This window comes from Hemitrygon akajei, chromosome 6 (genome assembly GCF_048418815.1).
Source record: "Hemitrygon akajei chromosome 6, sHemAka1.3, whole genome shotgun sequence".
Taxonomy (NCBI): Eukaryota; Metazoa; Chordata; class Chondrichthyes; order Myliobatiformes; family Dasyatidae; genus Hemitrygon; species Hemitrygon akajei.
Window position 1 is genome coordinate 89,718,150 of NC_133129.1, and position 18,316 is coordinate 89,736,465.

At 44.8% G+C, this 18,316-nt stretch overlaps 1 protein-coding gene across 3 annotated transcripts in view; it reads left to right on the forward strand.

Moving 5' to 3' along the window:
- LOC140729243 (IgGFc-binding protein-like) overlaps positions 1 to 18,316 on the forward strand; it is a 225,277-nt gene that overhangs the window by 29,300 nt on the left and 177,661 nt on the right. For all 3 annotated transcript variants that reach the window (XM_073048804.1, XM_073048805.1, XM_073048806.1), the window contains exons 16-26: positions 201 to 342; positions 776 to 1,017; positions 2,800 to 2,948; positions 3,845 to 3,973; positions 6,474 to 6,612; positions 9,806 to 9,947; positions 10,051 to 10,247; positions 11,311 to 11,452; positions 11,894 to 12,135; positions 14,055 to 14,203; positions 15,108 to 15,236. In XM_073048804.1, coding sequence (XP_072904905.1) covers positions 201 to 342; positions 776 to 1,017; positions 2,800 to 2,948; positions 3,845 to 3,973; positions 6,474 to 6,612; positions 9,806 to 9,947; positions 10,051 to 10,247; positions 11,311 to 11,452; positions 11,894 to 12,135; positions 14,055 to 14,203; positions 15,108 to 15,236 — 1,802 coding nt within the window. The remainder of the gene's footprint in view (positions 1 to 200; positions 343 to 775; positions 1,018 to 2,799; positions 2,949 to 3,844; positions 3,974 to 6,473; positions 6,613 to 9,805; positions 9,948 to 10,050; positions 10,248 to 11,310; positions 11,453 to 11,893; positions 12,136 to 14,054; positions 14,204 to 15,107; positions 15,237 to 18,316) is intronic.

The window sequence follows — 18,316 nt, forward strand, 5'->3', positions numbered from 1 at the left end:
GTTCTTGTGTCAGGCTCTGAAATTACTGTGTTGAAGTCACTATTTTGAATGTTCGCACAATTTTGCCTCACTCTCCCGTGCAGATCTGAGAGAGACTTTAAACGTGTGTTCACAAAGGTGCAATAGAAATCCAGGCTCCCTTGTCTCTCAGATGGGCCTTCCTTCTCCACACTCTAATGTGCATCTCTCTGTGTTTCCAGCCTGGGGAGGTGATCTGGTCTGAGGCTTGTAACCAGGTGTGTAAGTGCCTGTCCAGCAACAACATCCAGTGCACGGACACCAGCTGTGCCCCCGACGAGTACTGTGACAACAAGGGTGGTGTCCAGGGCTGTTATCCTAAAGGTAAATGGTCAGGGGTGTTGCTGAGGGAATCGGTTTAATCTTTGCTTCCATTCTGTTGCACAGTGGATACAGAGAGTAATAGGCCTTTCCAGACCTTTGAGTCGCGCCGTCAAGTTACGCTCAATTTAACTCTATCGTAATCGTAGGAGAGTTTACAGTGACCGATTAACATAACATTCTGTAGGTTTTCAGACTATTGGGGAAAACCAGAGCACCCGGAGGAAACCCATACAGGGAAGGACGTAGAAACAACTTACAGAGGAAGTGGGGATTGAACTCCGACAACAGAAGCTGTAATAGCTCCGTGCTAACAACTTCACTACCGTGGCTCCAGATAACCCATACCCACACAGTTGCAGTCTGCTGTGGAAATTCTTCTGCCTCTGGAAGGGTGAACTTTACTCACTAGTTTCCTCACTGTCTATCCTTTTAGGTTCCTCCACCTGCACTGCATCCGGAGACCCCCACTACACCTCCTTCGACAAGAGGAAGTTCAACTTCCAGGGCAACTGCACATATGTGTTGGCCAAGCCCTGTAACTCCAGTCTGACCCCGTTCACCGTGTACACGGCCAACGAGCATCGCAATGGAGTGAAGACAGTGTCATATGTTAAAGCGGTTTATGTCAGCGTCTATGGCATCACTGTGTCAATACTCAGGAACAGGGCCGTCCAGGTGAGAGATGCTGAAACTGCAAGCCAAATACCAGGAGCTGGTCAAACAGTACCAGACACAGGGATGGAGAGGACAATGTGAGCCCATAGAAGAAGGGTGTAGAGGTTTTTCTGGCATTTTGCTGTGCAGAACCTACTCTCCCCTTGGCTTGACAGAGGGTTGCAAAGAAAAGAGTCATCAGGACCATCCCAGAGGCTGCTGAGCGAGCCTATGGATGTCCATGAATAAGAAGTGTGACCCATAGACCAGTGCTGCTGGGTCACAAGCCAAGGCATGATAATCCCTGCCTGGGTCGCCTGGGGGAGTGAAAAGACCAAAACACCCAATGACCACAAGTTACATTGCTGGTGATGTGTTTTAATGCCTCTTAGAATATGTCCTAGCATTATTCATCCATTGGTTGCTGGTGACACTTAAGCCAACAAGTCATGTAACTCGGGTGGGGGGGGGGGCGGCGGTGGAATCTCAGGATGTAGAAGTATTCTTCATTGCTGTTTCCTTAACAATTTTGTTTGACCAGTCAGGGTTGTTGGCCCTGAGCTGAACCCCAAGATTTGGTGGACCAGTGGACCACTCTTGGTCTGGCCTCTACCCTTTGACCTATTTGGCATGGGTGAGTCTACCAAGACCACGGCATAAAGCCCTGACTCTAGGCAACATAGCTCTCCAGGTCATTGAGGCACACAAGTCTCTAAACCTCATGACAAGACTTTGGTCCGCTTGAAGGTGATATACCTGCACCAGGATATAATCCAATATGAAACTCCTGTTTCAAGATTATCCATCAAAGGATAGTTCTTCCAGTATGTACTGTGTCAGTAAGGTCAGTCTTCATTTTAATAAACTCCAATGTGTGGACCTAAACAGTCTCACTGCTAACACACACAAAGCACTGGAGAAACTCAGCATGTCAGGCAGAATCTATGGAGAGGGATAAACAGTTGACATTTCGGACTGAGAACTTTCATCAGGACTAGAAAGGAAAAAGGGGGGAAAGTACTGGATATGGCCCACACCACCACAGTAAAGCCCTCCCAGCTACTGAGCAAATCTAAATAAAACACTGTGGCAGGAAAGTGGCATTCATCATCAAAGACCCCAATCATCCAGTATATGTATGTGTGTACTTTCCAAGAAAGGGCACACCAACACAACAGAATACTAGTTGCTGCAAAGATCTGTTTGTTGACCAGCAAACCACCCTTAGGAAACAAATCTAGTTTTCACTCATTTGTTTATTCTCATTTACTGATTGCTAAACATGATGGTGGGAGGGCAATTCTAATATTTCACTGAATATTACACAGCAGAAGTAATCAAATCAAATTTTATTATCATTCAACCATTTGTGGTTACAGCAAAACAAAACAGTGTTCCTCTGGGGCCAGGGTGCAAAACATACGCAGCGCATTCAAAATAGTGAGCAAAACAAATATAGTCACACAAAAAAAACCACATACAGTCTAGGACCCTTGGACTCACTGCTTGAGGCCTAGTCCTTGCTACAGCCGACGCTATGCAGCTCCCAAACTGCCAGTCTCTCTGTCAAACAAGGGAAACAGGCTTGTGGCATCTTAAATTATCAATGCCCAACAGGGTCTTGCAATTGCATTGAAGTTATAATTGGGGCTACAGCTGGGATTTCACCCACCGGGATCCTGAGACACACTCTGATCAGTCTCACAGCCTTCAGTTTCTTCTCATTTTCTATAGAAAAACTGTAGTCTATCCCCGGCCCGGAACTGAATGACTCTGTGGCTTTCTCTGTCTGTTGTCTTCCAGGTGAATGGAGAGCCTGTGACCATTCCCATCCACCCGATCCATGGAGTCACCATCAAGCCTTCTGGCAGATACGTTGTGCTGCAGACAGATTTTGGTCTGACAGTTCGCTATGATGGCAGGCACCATGTCGATGTGAAAATTACCAGCGAGTAAGTCTAGCCCTCTCCTTCTGCCGTATTGCAGAGCCCACATCTCGGCGATTATTGTAGTCTCCGTTTCACTGTCACATCTCCTGTGCCTTTCTTTGTCTGTTGATTGCCAAAATCAGTGTTTTCACCACATTCACCAGTTTCCATCCAGTACTCGATGCTCCTGTGTGTTCCTTATCCCAGTTCACTGCCAACTCCTCGTCCAACTGGCTGTTCACTACTCCTGCCACTCTGATGCTCAGTACATTTCCCCAGCACATCCGAGCAGTGCTCACAATTACATAGAACTTAGAACACTGGAGCACAGTACAGGTCCTTCAGGGCATGATATTGTGACGATCTTATACTGTACTCCAAGATCAATCTAACACCTCCCTCCTACATAATCATTTGTCTATCATCTATGTGCCTATCTAAGAGTCTCTTAAATGTCCTCGATGTATCTGTCTCTTCCACCACCCCGGCAGCACATTCCATGCAGTCACCACTCTCTGTGTTAGAACATTTACCTCTGATAGATGGTCACATGGCACACGATTTCCTCTGCGATCCTCCTCCCTCCTTTTCCCTCCTCACAATTTCTTTTTATCACAAGGTATTTTAACTACACATCACCCCATATCCCCTTTGGAACTAGCCTCCATCTGCCCACCACATCCGGCACCATTTTCCCAAGGAAACACCAGGGAACCTGTTCAAAGCCTCACATTCTGCACCCATAGGGGCTCCCTGTTGTGCCACTACCCACTCCCATGACCAACAGCTCTCCCACCACTTACAGCTCAGACTCATGGCTTCCCCATCCCAGTACATTTCAATGTCCAGAATCAACCCTCGTACAACCGCTGCATACTACCACTCTGATCTCACTCCCGTCTCCCTCTCCCTCTGTCCAGCTACTCCGGCCAGTTGTGCGGCCTGTGCGGTGACTACAACGGAATCCCCAGCGATGATTTCAGAACTCCCGAGGGACAGGTGGTGAAGGGAGTCAATGACTTCGGCAACAGTTGGAACGTGGACCAGAAGTAAGTAGGAAATAGGGAGGCAGAGGACTTCTTCCCCAAATCATTGATCCTTTCCCAGAGAATTGCGGGAAGAGGTGGAGGAATTCAATGGTTCAATTTAAAATCAAAGAAATTATACAGTATACAACCTGAAATTCTTACTCTCCACAGACATCCACAAAACAGATAGAAAAAAGCACAAAGAATGAGAGTCAGAAAAATATTAGCGCCCCAAATCCTCCCTCCCCTCTTACCAAACACAAGCAGCAACAAATGCATGAAACATCCCCACATCCCCCTCCCCTCACATTCCAGCAAAAGCATCAGGCCCCACCACCTACCAAGTAAATAATTGCAAGCACCCAGAGACCATGATCTAAAGTCCATCAAAAACTACTGTCCATCTGGACATCTCAAATAGACCCTCTCTCTCAATAACGAGGGAGAGAATGATACTGTCCTCCTACAGCAGGAGGGGAGGCCAACACCTCGAGTTTTCGATGTTACAATCTGCAGCATCGCTTATTCAAGTTCCCCGACTCAAGAATCATCAGACTCTCTCACCATCCAGAGAGAGATCACTCGAGTGCAGAGGCATCCAACAGCTGTGCACGCTGTCTTGATGTTTCAAACTCCCTCTTCAGACAATCAACAATTACCTCCTTTTTGTAGCTGTACACTGTCCCATAGACCAATCATCAAAACAATCACACGTTGATAAATTACACTGGACAACAAAGATTTTGCTTCCTGAATAGTTTTGGGTGAACCTTTTGGAATTTGAGCTGCTGATCATGTGAATCACCATGAAATTTCACTATCACCCACCATTCTTTTGAAATCACCTATATTTGTAATTTCAATTCATAATTCAAGTCAGAGTAACTGATGCCAAGATTAAGGAAAGCTTTTGTGTTGGTCCACAAATCAAACAGGTCATCAATGACAGGCAATTCAAATAACTTCTAGTGGGACCAGAGAAAATTGCATGTTCTATGTTCTATAAGACATTCAGTGCTTTTCCTGCCAACTACAGAGCATCAAACTACATGCAGCTAGTTGACAACATGCTTCAAGTGCAATGTGTCACTAAAGATTCATTTTCTGCATTCCCATTTAGATTTCTTCCTTTCAAATCTTGGCACTTCCTTCATTGTGTCAGTAGCTTCCTCTTGGTTTTCAGTCATGCAAGACTTGGGTGAACACTCAGGAATACTGTCGCACTAAGTTGCAGAATGATTCTTCATTGGTGTTTTGTAACTATTTTATTTTAGCGGTCAGTTTATTAGCCTTGAACTGAAGCCCTAATACTGGAGGACTGGTGGACCACTCTTAGTTTGGCCTCTATCGACCCTTGACCTGTTTGGCATGGGTGACCCTACCAAGAGCCAAAGCATAAATCCCTGACCTGAGCCAACATTGCTCTCTGAGTCACTTGAGGCAAGGAAGCCTCCAAATCCAACAGCAAGTTTGTACTCCTTTTGGAGGTACATGATACATGAAGTCTGTGTTCAGCTTCAAGTGGTCTATCATGAACAAAAATAAATGAGGAAGCAATAGTTTTAAAAAAGTTTGTTGTCCAGTTTTATTTCTTCAGACCTGATGGTGATCAAATGATGTAGCCTTTTTAACAGTACCTCTCTGTGTTTTGCTATTGTGCAGCAGATCAGATTTAGTGATCCACAGAGACAGTGGGCTCTGCAAATTTTCTAAAGTGAAAGGAGTTAGTTCTGTGAATGAGGGAGACCTAAACTCAAATCGAAGAATATTGTATTTTTACAGAAAGGATTAGTTATTTTGCTTTCAAGTGCCAACAAAAAATATCACACGGAATGCAAAAACAGACAAGTTGGTTGTCACTTGGCCCAATGTTCTTTACCTTGTTCATACACTTTAGGAAAGCCATCCAGGAAGGAATCTGTAGCTTCTCACTTGAGACCCCAGAGAATTAAGAAAATTAAAAACCATTACTCAGATTAAAGTTCATCTGTGATTGAGCAAAACATTTCAGAAAGACGAGGAGCAGGTGTGCCTGACAGGTCAAGTCCACGTTCCAAATTAGAACGAAAGGTTTTTCCAAATGAAGAAGACATAAACCAACTGTGTCATTTATAAATATGATCATGCATTAGGGTTAGGTTGTAAATATGCAGTGAAATGGGATCATTCTCCCTCTTCTTTCTTGATCTCGTTACTGATGATTCAGTGTCAGGCGACCCTGCCACTTTATGAGGGAGTGTAGGTGATGTATTGTGATGGTGTGGTGGGCCAGGGTTTTGGGGGTGAAGCCAAAATATGTTTCTTTATCTGTTTACATAAAATTCATTCTCACTTGACCTGACCACATTGATCTGGCCCTCTCCTTTCATTAGCTGGTCAGGTTGTAAAGGGTTCAGGGGAAAAAAAACTCCGACCAGAGGCTGCCAACAAAGCAGAATTGGTTGGTTTTCCATAATATGAAATAAACGTCAATTAACTTTTCTCTCTGCTTCACCATCATCCCCCACCCTCTTTTTCTCAGTTGTACCTTGACAGATACCGAGGTGACCCCCCAGTGCTCTGAGGCTGAACGTGACACCTACGAAGGACCCTCCTACTGTGGGATGTTGTTAGATCATCTTGGCCCATTCGCTGCCTGTCACTACAAGATTGACCCAATGGTGAGTCTCCATTTTCTTGTCACTTCCTTTCTACCCAGGTCTGGGGAAGCTTTTCTCCACCATCTCATTCATGAAATGCCATTGTAGGAAAGTAGCATCCATCACTGGTTACCCCCACCACCCAGGCCACGTTCTCTTCTCACTGCTGCATCAGGTAGAATGTACCAGAGCCTCGGGACTCACACCATCAGGTTCAATAACAGTTACTACCCCCCAACCATCAGGCACTTGACAAAAGGGGGATAACTACACTCACTTGCGCATCATTGAAATGTTCCCACAACCAATGATCTCACTTTAAGAACTCTTTATCTCATTATCTCATTTTCTCATTATTTATTTATATTTGTATTTGTATAGTTTGTTGTCTTCAGCACTCTGATCAATCTTTGATTAATCCTGTTACAGTTACTCTTCTATAGATTTGCTGGGTGTGCCCGCAGGAAAATGAATCTCAGGGTTGTATATGCAGTGAAAAGAAGTGAAAAATACAGAATACAAAACAACAAACCACAAAGTATCAAACCAGTCCAGCCATGTTCTGTTCAGATCAGTTCAGCTCAATCTAGACCTCTGTCATTTGTTAACTTTAGGCCATAGAGCCAGTCCGAACACTGAGTCCAGAATGCCATTGGTTAGAAGCCAAGGACAGAAGTGGGAGCAGATGATTCAGGCTGACACTGCGAAATATCGCAACGTGAATCCCGCCCCTGTCAAAGGCTTTGTCTCTTGATGACCCTGAACACTGATTCCCCAATTCCCTGTTGTGGTGAATTTGAAGTAGTCAATTACCCATAGTGCAGTTCACTGAGTAAAGAGTTTATTTCTCCTCTTGCAAAGGATATATTCCAAAGAATGTTCATGGTCAGATTTTGCTGTAGATTATTTTCTACCTTACAACAAAGCTGCTGAAGTCTCTCTGGAATATATTCCAATTTTTTTTGTTTTGGTTTGAGACTGTCAGATGTAGGAGCAGAATTAGTCCATTTGGCCCATTGAGTGTTCTGACATTTGTCATGGCTGATCCATTTTCTCCTCAGTCCTAGTCTCCTGCTTTCTCCCCATGTCCCATCATACCCTGACTAATCAAGAGTTTATCAACCTCTGCTTCAAATACACCCAATGACTTGGCCTCCACAGCTGCCTGTGGCAACACATTCCATAGTTTCACTACTCTCTGGCTAAAGAAATTACTCCTCATCTCTGTTCTAAATGGACATCCCTCTATTCTGTGGTTCCCCCACCATAGGCAGCATCCTCACCATATTCACTCTGATGAAGCCTTTCAAATTTGATATTCAATATTCATTGAAATCACCCGTCATTCTTTCTGAATTCCAGTGAGTACAGGCCCAGAGTCATCAAACACTCCTCATATAATAAGTCTTTCAAGACCAGAATCATTTTCCTTTGAACCCTCTCCAATGTCAGCACATCCTTTCTGAGACAAAGGCCCAAAACTGCTCACAATACTCCATATGAGGCCCCTCCCCAGAGCTTTATAATCCCTCATCATTACATCCTTTATATTCTAGTCCTCTCAAAATGAATGCTAACATTGCATTTGCCTTCCTCACCACCAACTCAACCTGCAATTTAACATTTTCAGAATTCTGCAAGAGGACTCCCAAGTCCCTTTGCACTGCAGATTTCTGAATTCTGTTGCCATTTAGAAAATAGTCTACACTTTTATTTATTCTACCAATGTGCATGACCATACACTTCCCAACACTTTATTCCATCTGCTGCTTCTTTGCCCATTCTCTTAATTTGTTTACGTACCCGCCCCTCTGCTTCCTTAAAACTACCTGCCCCTCCACCTTTCTTCGTATCATCTGCACACTTGGCCTCAAAGCCATCAATTCCTTTGTCCAAATCATTGACATATAATGTTAAATGGAGCAGTCTCAACACAGAACCTGGTGGAATTCCACTAGTCACTGGCAGCCAAGCAGAAAAGGCTCCCTTTATTCCCACTCTTTGCCTCCCTGCAATCAGCCACTGCTTTATCGATGCTGGTATCTTTCCTGTAATTCCATGGGCTCTTAACTTGATAAGCAGCCTCATGAGTGGCACCTTGTCAAAGGTCTTCTGGAAATCCAACTACACATTCACTGATTCTCCTTTGTCTCTCCTGCTTGTAATTTCTTCAAACAATTCCATAAAAATTTTCAAGCAAGGTTTTCCCTTCAAGAAACCATGCTGCCTACGACCTATGTTATCATGTGCCTCCAAGTAGCCCGAAATTCCATCCTTCCATCCTTGACTCCAACATCTTCTCAACCACTGAGGTTAGACTAACTGGCCTATAATTTCCTTTCTTCTGTCTCTCCTTGAAGAGTGGAGTTTCATTTGGAATTTCCCATTCCTCCGGAATAGTTGATTCTTGAAAAATGATTACTAATGCTTCCACAATCTCTTCAGCCACCTCCTTCAGAACGTTGGGGTGTAGTCTATCTGGTCAAGGTGACTTAACTACATTGAGTCCTTTCCATTTTCCAATTGTCATCTCTTTAATCATGGCAACTTCACTCACTTCTGCCCCCTTGCGGCTTACTGCTACTATCTTCCACAGTGAAGACAGATGCAAAATATATATCCAGACTGTCCATCATATGCTTGTTCCCTGTTACTTCCTCAACAGCATCATATTCCAGTAGTCAGATATCTGTCCTTGGATCTCTTTTACACATTATATATCCGTAGAGACCTATGCTAACCTCCTTGATATTATTGCCTCGCTTACATTCATATTCCATCTTCTGCTTCTTTATGACTTTTTTAATTGCCTTCTGTTGGTTTTTAAAAGCTTTCCAATCCTCTAACTTCCCACTAATATTTGCTCTATTAATATGCCCTCTCGTAGGATTTTATTTTGGCTTTGACTTCCCATGGTTGCATCATTCTTCCTTTAGAATATTCCTCTTTGGAATATATCTATTCTGTGGCTTCTAAATTGCTCCCAGAAATTCCAGCCCTTGCTGCTCTGCTGTCATCTCTGCTGGTGTTCCCTTCCAATCAATTCTGTCCAGCTCCTCTCTCATGCCTCTGTAATTCTGTTTACACCACTAAAACACTGATCCATCTGACTTTAGCTACTCATTCTCTTTGTGAGTTTATATTTTTATTTCTTTTTCTCAACATGACGATGCAGGTCACATCATAATCTGTGATCCACTCTTCCCTCTCCCAGGCCTTCTTCCAGGACTGTGTGTACGACATGTGCGCACTGAACGGCAACAAGCAGCAACTGTGCGAGGCCCTGGAATCTTATGTCACTCAGTGTCAGCAACGCAACATCACTATTGGGACCTGGAGAAATGAAACCTTCTGCCGTACGTAGCACAGAAAACAAGTTCCTGACCACTGCAGATTGTTTCAGCTTTAGAGCCAAGTGTCCCTTCCTGCTGTGACATCCTTTTCTTTTTTTCTCCATAGCTCTCCAGTGCCCGCCGAACAGTCACTACCAGCCCTGTGCCTCAGCCTGTCCAGCCACCTGCCTCGAGCCTCGTCCTCAGCTCTGTGACCAGCCGTGTGCCGAGGGCTGTCAGTGCGACAAAGGCTTTGTTCAGAGCGGAGACAAGTGTGTCCCGAGAAATCAGTGCGGCTGTGTGTACAATGGAACCTATTACCAGGTAATACCAGCGTTCTTGTGACAGGCTCTGAAATTACTGTGTTGAAGTCACTGTTTTAAATGTTCGCACAGTTTTGCCTCACTCTCCCATGCAGATTTGAGAGAAACTTTAAACGTGTGTTCATAAAGGTCTGTCAAATCTTAAAACACATTCAACTTCATACATTAAAACAAAATGGGAGAAGGAAGGAGGGATAATTATATCTGAGGAAGAATGGACAATAGTATGAAGGTATCAGTGGAAGTGTAGCGGTTCACAGAAATGGAGGGAGTTCGGATGGAAAAACTTGATTATATATTTTATTACACCCTCTCAGAAATCCCATTATGATAGTAACCTCCCTGTTTGCTGGAGAATTTGTGGAAATCAAAATGCAAATCATTATCTTATTTTTTGGGACTGCCCTGTTATCAAAGACTATTGGAGGGGGATACACAATGCCCTACAAGACATCTTTAAATGTGAAATACCCTAGGAGAGTAAGACCATATATTTTGGATATATACCTCAAGAATGGTTGAAAAGAGATAAATATTTAATGAATATACTGTTGGTGGCTGGTAAAAAGACTGTTACTAGGAAATGGTTATCACAGGAGAACCCAACTTTAACTGCATGGATGGAAATTACAATGGACATTTACAAAATGGAGAAGATAACAGCATCTGTTAATCATAAGCTGGAACAATTTGATTCATACTGGGAAAAATGGTTTAACTGCATAATGCCTCATAAGTCTGATATTATTCTCACACATCAATGAATCTGTTGTAAAAAAAAATCACTCCCTACTTGTACATAGTTCTTTCCTTTTGCTTGTTTTTTCTTTCCACTCTTTTCTATAAGTGTATACCTCAGATAAATACTATGTGGAGATTTGTCACATATATGATCATATGATATATATGTACAATGTCTGAAATACATCTTACGGAAATGTTTGTTTGATGATGAACTTCAATAAAAAAAATAAATTACACAAAAAGAGAAATCCAGGCTCCCCTTGTCTCTCAAATGGGCCTTCCTTCTCCACCCTCTAATGTGCATCTCTCTGTGTTTCCAGCCTGGGGAGGTGATCTGGTCTGAGGCCTGTAACCAGGTGTGTAAGTGCCTGTCCAGCAACAACGTCCAGTGCACGGACACCAGCTGTGGCCCCGACGAGTACTGTGACAACAAGGGTGGTGTCCAGGGCTGTTATCCTAAAGGTAAAGGGTCAGGGGTGTTGCTGAGGGAATCGGTTTAATCTTTGCTTCCATTCTGTTACACAGTGGATACAGAGAGTAATAGGCCTTTCCAGCCCTTCGAGTCACGCCGTCAAGTAACGCCCTATTTAACCCCCAGCCTAATCACGGGAGAGTTTACGATGACCAATTAACCCACCGTCCAGTAGGTTTTCGGATTATGAGGGAAAACCAGAGCACCCGGAGGAAACCCACACAGGGAAGGACGTGCAAGCGACTTACAGAGGAAGTGAGGATTGAACTCTGAACTCCGAGGCCAGGAGTTGTAATAGCTCCGCGCTAACCACTTCGCTACCGTGGCACCAGATATCCCACACCCACACAGTTGCAGTCTGCTGTGGCAATTCATTTGCCTCTAGAAGTGTGAACTTTACTCACTCGTCTCTCTCACTGTCTGTCCTTTAGGTTCGTCCACCTGCACCGCATCCGGAGACCCCCACTACACCTCCTTCGACAAGAGGAAGTTCAACTTCCAGGGCAACTGCACATATGTGTTGGCCAAGCCCTGCAACTCCAGCCTGACTCCATTCACTGTGTACACGGCTAATGAACATCGCAACGGAGTGAAGACAGTGTCATATGTTAAAGCGGTTTATGTCAGCGTCTACGGCATCACCGTGTCAATACTCAGGAACAGGGCCGTCCAGGTGAGAGAGGCTGAAACTGTAAGGCAAATACCAGGAGGTGGTAGAGCAGTACCAGATACAGGGATGGAGGAGATGATGCGAGCCCTTAGAGGTGGAGTGTAGAGGTTTTTCTGGCAGCTTGCTGTGCAGAACCTACTCTCTCCTTGGCTTGACGGAGGGCTGCAAAGAAAAGAGCCATCAGGACTATCCCAGATGCTGCTGATCGAGCCTATGGATATGTGAATAAGAGGTGTGACCCATAGACCAGTGCTGCTGGGTCACAAGCCAGGGCCTGATAATCCCTGCCTTGGTCACCTAGGCGAGTGTCTGATGTTGAAAGAACCGAAAACTGAAACACCCAATGACCACGTTACATTCCTGTGCTGTGTCCTAGAATGTGTCCCAGCATCATTCATCCATTGATTGCTGGTGGCACTTAAGCCAACGAGTCATGCAAGTCCCAGGTGGAGACTCAGGACATAGAAGGATTCTTCATTGCTATTTCCATAACAATTTTGTTTGACCAGTCAGCATTGTTAGTTCTGAGCTGAACCCCCGAATTTGGTGGATCAGTGGACTGGCCTCTACCCTTTGACCTGTTTGGCATGGGTGACCCTACCAAGACCAAGGCATAAAGCCCTGACTCTAGGCAACATAGCTCTCCAGGTCATTGAAGCACACAAGTCTCTAAACCTTATGACAAGACTTTGGTCCGCTTGAAGGTGATATACCTGCACCAGGATATAATCCAATATGAAACTCCTGTTTCAAGATTATCCATCAAGGGATAGTTCTTCCAGTATGTACTGTGTCAGTAAGGTCAGTCTTCATTCGAATAAACCCCAATGTGTGGACCCAAAATGTCTCACTGCTAATGTACGCAAAACACTTGAGAAACTCAGCATATCAGGCAGAATCTATGGAAAGGGATAAACAGTTGACATTTCGTGCTGAGAACTTTCATCAGTACTAGAAAGGAAAAAGGGGGGGGGGGGAAGTAGTGGATACTATCCACTCCATCACTGTAAAGCCCTCCCAGCTACTGAGCAAATCTAAATAAAACACTGTGGCAGGAAAGTGGCATTCATCATCAAAGACCCCAATCACCCAGTATATGTATGTGTGTACTTTCCAAGAAAGGGCACACCAACACAACAGAATACTAGTTGCTGCAAAGATCTGTTTGTTGACCAGCAAACCACCCTTAGGAAACAAATCTAGTTTTCACTCATTTAATTGTTCATATTTACTGATTGTTAAACATGATGCCAGAAGGGAAGTTCTAACGTGTCCGGGCACCAGATCAGATCAAAACAAATCAAATTTAATTATCATTCAGCCATTTGTGGTTACAGCAAAACAAAACAGTGTTCCTCTGGGGCCAGGGTGCAAAACATACGCAGCGCATTCAAAATAGTGAGCAAAACAAATATAGTCACACAAAAAAAACACATACAGTCCGAGACCCTTCAGCAACAAGTCCCATATATTGACGGTACAGTTCCCTGCCACACAGCCTGTCATTCCACAAATCGAACACTGGAGGGCAGCACCAATGGGAGAGGCCAGCCCCAACTGAACACAGGCAGCATGCTACACCTACACCACCTCCAGTGTCTCCTCAGCTGGACAGTGGCAGCAGGCAAGCTCACAGACTGAGGCCTAAACCTCGCTACAGCCAAGGCTATGCAGCTCCCAAACCGCCATTCTCCCTATCAAACAAGGGGAACAGACCTGCGGCAACTTAAATTATCAATGCCCAACAGGGTCTTGCAATTGCATTGGGGTTACGGCTGGGATTTCACCCACCGGGATCCTGAGACACACTCTGATCAGTCTCACAGCCTTCAGTTTCCTCTCATTTCCTATGGAAAAACTGTAGTCTATCCCCGGCCCGGAACTGAATGACTCTGTGGCTTTCTCTGTCTGTTGTCTTCCAGGTGAATGGAGAGCCTGTGACCATTCCCATCCACCCGATCCATGGAGTCACCATCAAGCCTTCTGGCAGATACGTTGTGCTGCAGATAGATTTTGGTCTGACAGTTCGTTATGATGGCAGGCACCACGTCGACGTGAAAATTACCAGCGAGTAAGTCTAGCCCTCTCCTTCTGCCGTATTGCTTAGCCCACATCTTGGCGGTATGGGTCTGTGTAGGGTTGCATTGTATTCTCCATCTCACTGTCACAACTGTCTCTGTCCATTGAGTGCCAAAATCAGAGCGTTTACACCACATTCACCAGTTTCCATCCAGTACTCAATGCTTCTGTGCGTTCCTTAACCCTGTTCACTGCCAACTCTTCTTCCAACAGGCTGTTCACTACTCCTGCCACTCTGATGCTCAGTTTCTCCCACACATCTGAGCAGTACTCACAGTTACCTAGAACTGAGAGCACAACAGCACAGTCCAGGTCCTTCCGGGAATGATATTAAGACGACCTTTTAGCCTATTCCAAGATCAATCTAACACCTCCCACCTACATAACCCATTTTCTATCATCTATGTGCCTATCTAAGAGTCTCTTAAATGTCCTCTATGTATCTGCTTCTACCACCACCCCGGCAGCACGTTCCATGCACCCACCACTCTGTGTCAAAACATTTACCTCTGACAGCTGGCCACATGGCACACGATTTCCTCTGCGATCCTCATCCTCCCTCCTTTTCCCTCCTCACCATTCCTTTTTATCACAAGGTATCTGACTGCACGTCACCTCACATCCCCTCTGGAGACAGTCTCCATCTGCCCACCACACCCAGCACCATTTTCCCAAAGAAACTCCAGGGAACCTGTTCAAAGCCTCACATTCTGCACCCACTAGGACTCCCTGTCGTACCACTACCCACTCCTATGACCAACAGCTCTCCCAACATTTCCAGCTCAGACTCACGGCTTCCCCATCCCAGTACATTTCAATGTCTGGAATCACCCCTCGTACAGCTGCTGCATACTACCACTCTGATCTCACTTCCATCTCCCTCTCCCTTTGTCCAGCTACTCCGGCCAGTTGTGCGGCCTGTGCGGTGACTACAACGGGATCCCCAGCGATGATTTCAGAACTCCCGAGGGACAGGTGGTGAAGGGAGTCAATGACTTCGGCAACAGTTGGAACGTGGACCAGAAGTAAGTGGGAAATAGGGAGGCAAAGGACTTGTTCCCCAAATCATTGATCCTTTCCCAGAGAATTGCAGGAAGGAGTGGAGGAATTCAATGGTTCAATAGTTCAATTTAATATCAGAGAATGTATACAGTATACAACCTGAAATTCTTACTCTCCACAGACTTCCACAGAACAGAGAGAAAAAGAAAGAATGAGTGACAGAAAAAGATTAGAGTACCAAATTCTCCCTCCCTTCTTCCCAACCACACGTAGCAACAAATGCATCAAACATCCCTCCTTCTCCCTCCCTTCACATTCCAGAAAAAGCATCAGGCCCCACCACCTACCAAGTAAATAATTGCAAGCACCCAGAGACCATGATCTAAAGTCCATCAAAAACTACTGTCCCATCTCAACATCTGGACATCTCAAATGGAGCCTCTCTCTCAATAACAAAGGAGAGAGTGATATTATCCTACCACAGCTGGAGGGGAGTCCAAGAGCTCGCGTTTTCGATGTTGCATCTGCAGCATTGCTTATTCGAGTTCCCCGACTCGAGAATCATCAGACACTCTCACCATCCAGAGAGAGATCACTCGAGTGCAGAGGCCTCCATTAGCTTCACACGCTGTCTCGATGTTTCAATCTCCCTCTTCAGACAATGAAGAATTTACCTCCTTTTGCAGTTCTACACTGTCCCATGGAGAATGGACAAATTGTCAAAACATTCATACGTTGATCAATTACACTGGACAACAATGATTTTGCTTGCTGAATAGTTTTGGGTGCATCTTTTGGAATTTGAGCTTCTCATCTGTAAATCACCAAGAAATTTCACTATCACACACTATTCTTTAGATATCACCTATATTTGTTATTTCAATTCATAATTCAAGTCAGAATAACTGATGCCAAGATTAAGGAAGGCTTTTGTGTTGGTCCACAAGTCAAACAGGTCATCAATGATGGGCAATTCAAAGAACTTCTAGTGGGAGCAGAGAAAATTGCATGAAAGGCATTCAGTGCTTTTCCTGCCAACTACAAAGCACCAAGCTACATGCAGCTAGTTGACAACATGCTTCAAGTGCAATGTGTCACTAAATGTTCATTTTCTGCATTCCCATTTTGACTTCTTCCCTTCAAATCTTGGCACTGTCAATGAAGAGCATTGTGAAAAGTTTCACCAGGACATTGTGGCCATGGGGAAATGGTATCGGGGTAACTGGAACCCATCAGTGCTGGCTGATTATTGTTGGATGTTTAAGCGAGAAGCCTCAGACACAGAGTAGAAATGGAAGTCATCAACAAAACATTTTTAGCTCAGTAGACCTATTGCAAGGCATCAGCAGCAGCATAACATATTTTGTTCAATAAAAGTTAATTTCTTGTTTTTCCAATTTCCTACATGATAATTACTTACTTACTGCCTATTCACCACTGGCATTTAGGACAGCAGTGGAGGTCCTCCAAGGGTAGTCATAGCCGAAGGGTGGTCGTGGGGACGAGCTCCCACTGCTAAACAAATGCTCTTCATGGCATGTGTTTCAAACAGGCTCTGACAACCAATTCCAACTCCTGGCCTTCACGTGTGGCATTGCACTTATGCCCGGCAGAGTTGTTCTCACTGGCAGGAGAAGGGGCAAAGGTGGGCCACTGGTGCCTTAAAACCTGTTGCTCCGGGCAGATGGGGCTCATTAACCACGGATGGTAGCTCATCTAGGAGAGAGAAAATTCCGATTTCAAACCCCCGCTGCCTTGTGGCTATACCCGCTCACAGGAAAGGCTTTGGGAGTAAACCCCGAGGAAAAATCCGGAGTTGGAGTCCTGAAGGCGGCTGACTGCTGTACCCAGCACTGGCACGGCAAATCCTGTGATGCTGCTGGCACCAAACTGTATCGACTTTCATCATTCCTTTGAACCTGTCATCAGCATGGAGAGGAGGGTCCCACTGCATGGGCAACAGACGGATCTCCATATCAACTCTGCCCTGGCTTGCGCCCTGGGGAAGCCACACCCCAGTGACTACCAGAGGCGCAGTACCTATGATGGACTGCGACCGACAGGCCACTGAGGGTCCTCCATCTCTGGTAGCGTTCAGGGCTTCCTCCATTGTGTCAGTAGCTTCCTCTCAGTTTTCAGTCATGCAAGTCTCAGGTGAAGACTCAGAAATACCGTCGCACTAAGTGGCAGAAGGATTCTTCTTTGCAGTTTCTGTAACAATTTTGATTTATTGATCCCGGTTGTTAGCCTAGAGCTGAAGCCCTGAACCTGGAGGACCAGTGGACCACTCTTAGTCTGGCCTCTATCTATCCTCTGACCTGTTTGGCATGGGTGACCCCACCAAGAGCCAAAAGATAAAGCCCTGACCCTGGCCAACATGGTTCCAGGTCACTTGAGGCAAGGAAGCCTCCAAACCCAACAGATTTGTGCTCCTTTTGGAGGTATGTGATACAAGAAGTCTGTGTTCAGCTTCAAGTGGTCTATCATGAACAAAAAAAAAACGTGGAAGCAATACTGTTGAAAAAGTTTGTTGTCCAGTGTTATTTCTCCAGACTTGATGGTGATTAAATAAGGTAGCCATTTTAACAGTACCTCTCTGTGTTTTGTTACTGTGCAGCAGATCAGATTTAGTGATCCACCAAGATAATGGGCTCAGCAAGTTTTCTAAAGTGAAAGGAGTTAGTTCTGTGAATGAGGGAGACCTAAACTCAGATCAAATAATATTGCATTTTTACAGAAAAGGTTAGTTAGTTTTTCTTTCAAGTGCCAACAAAAAATATCTCACTGAATGCAAAGACAGAGAAGTTGGCCATCACTTGGTCCAAGGCTCTTTACCTCGTTCGTAGAATTGAGGAATACCATCCGGGAAAGAATCTGTAGCTTCTTACTTGAGATCCCAGAGACTCAGGAAAATTAAAAGTTCATCTGTGATGAAGCAAAACATTTCAGAAAGATGAGGAGTGGGCGTGCCTGACAGGTCCAGTCCACATTCCAAATTAAAACAAAGAGCAAATGAAGAAGACATAAACCAACTGATTCCTTTATAAATATGATCACGCATTAGGGTTAGTTTGTAAATATGTGGAGAAAAGGGATAATTCTC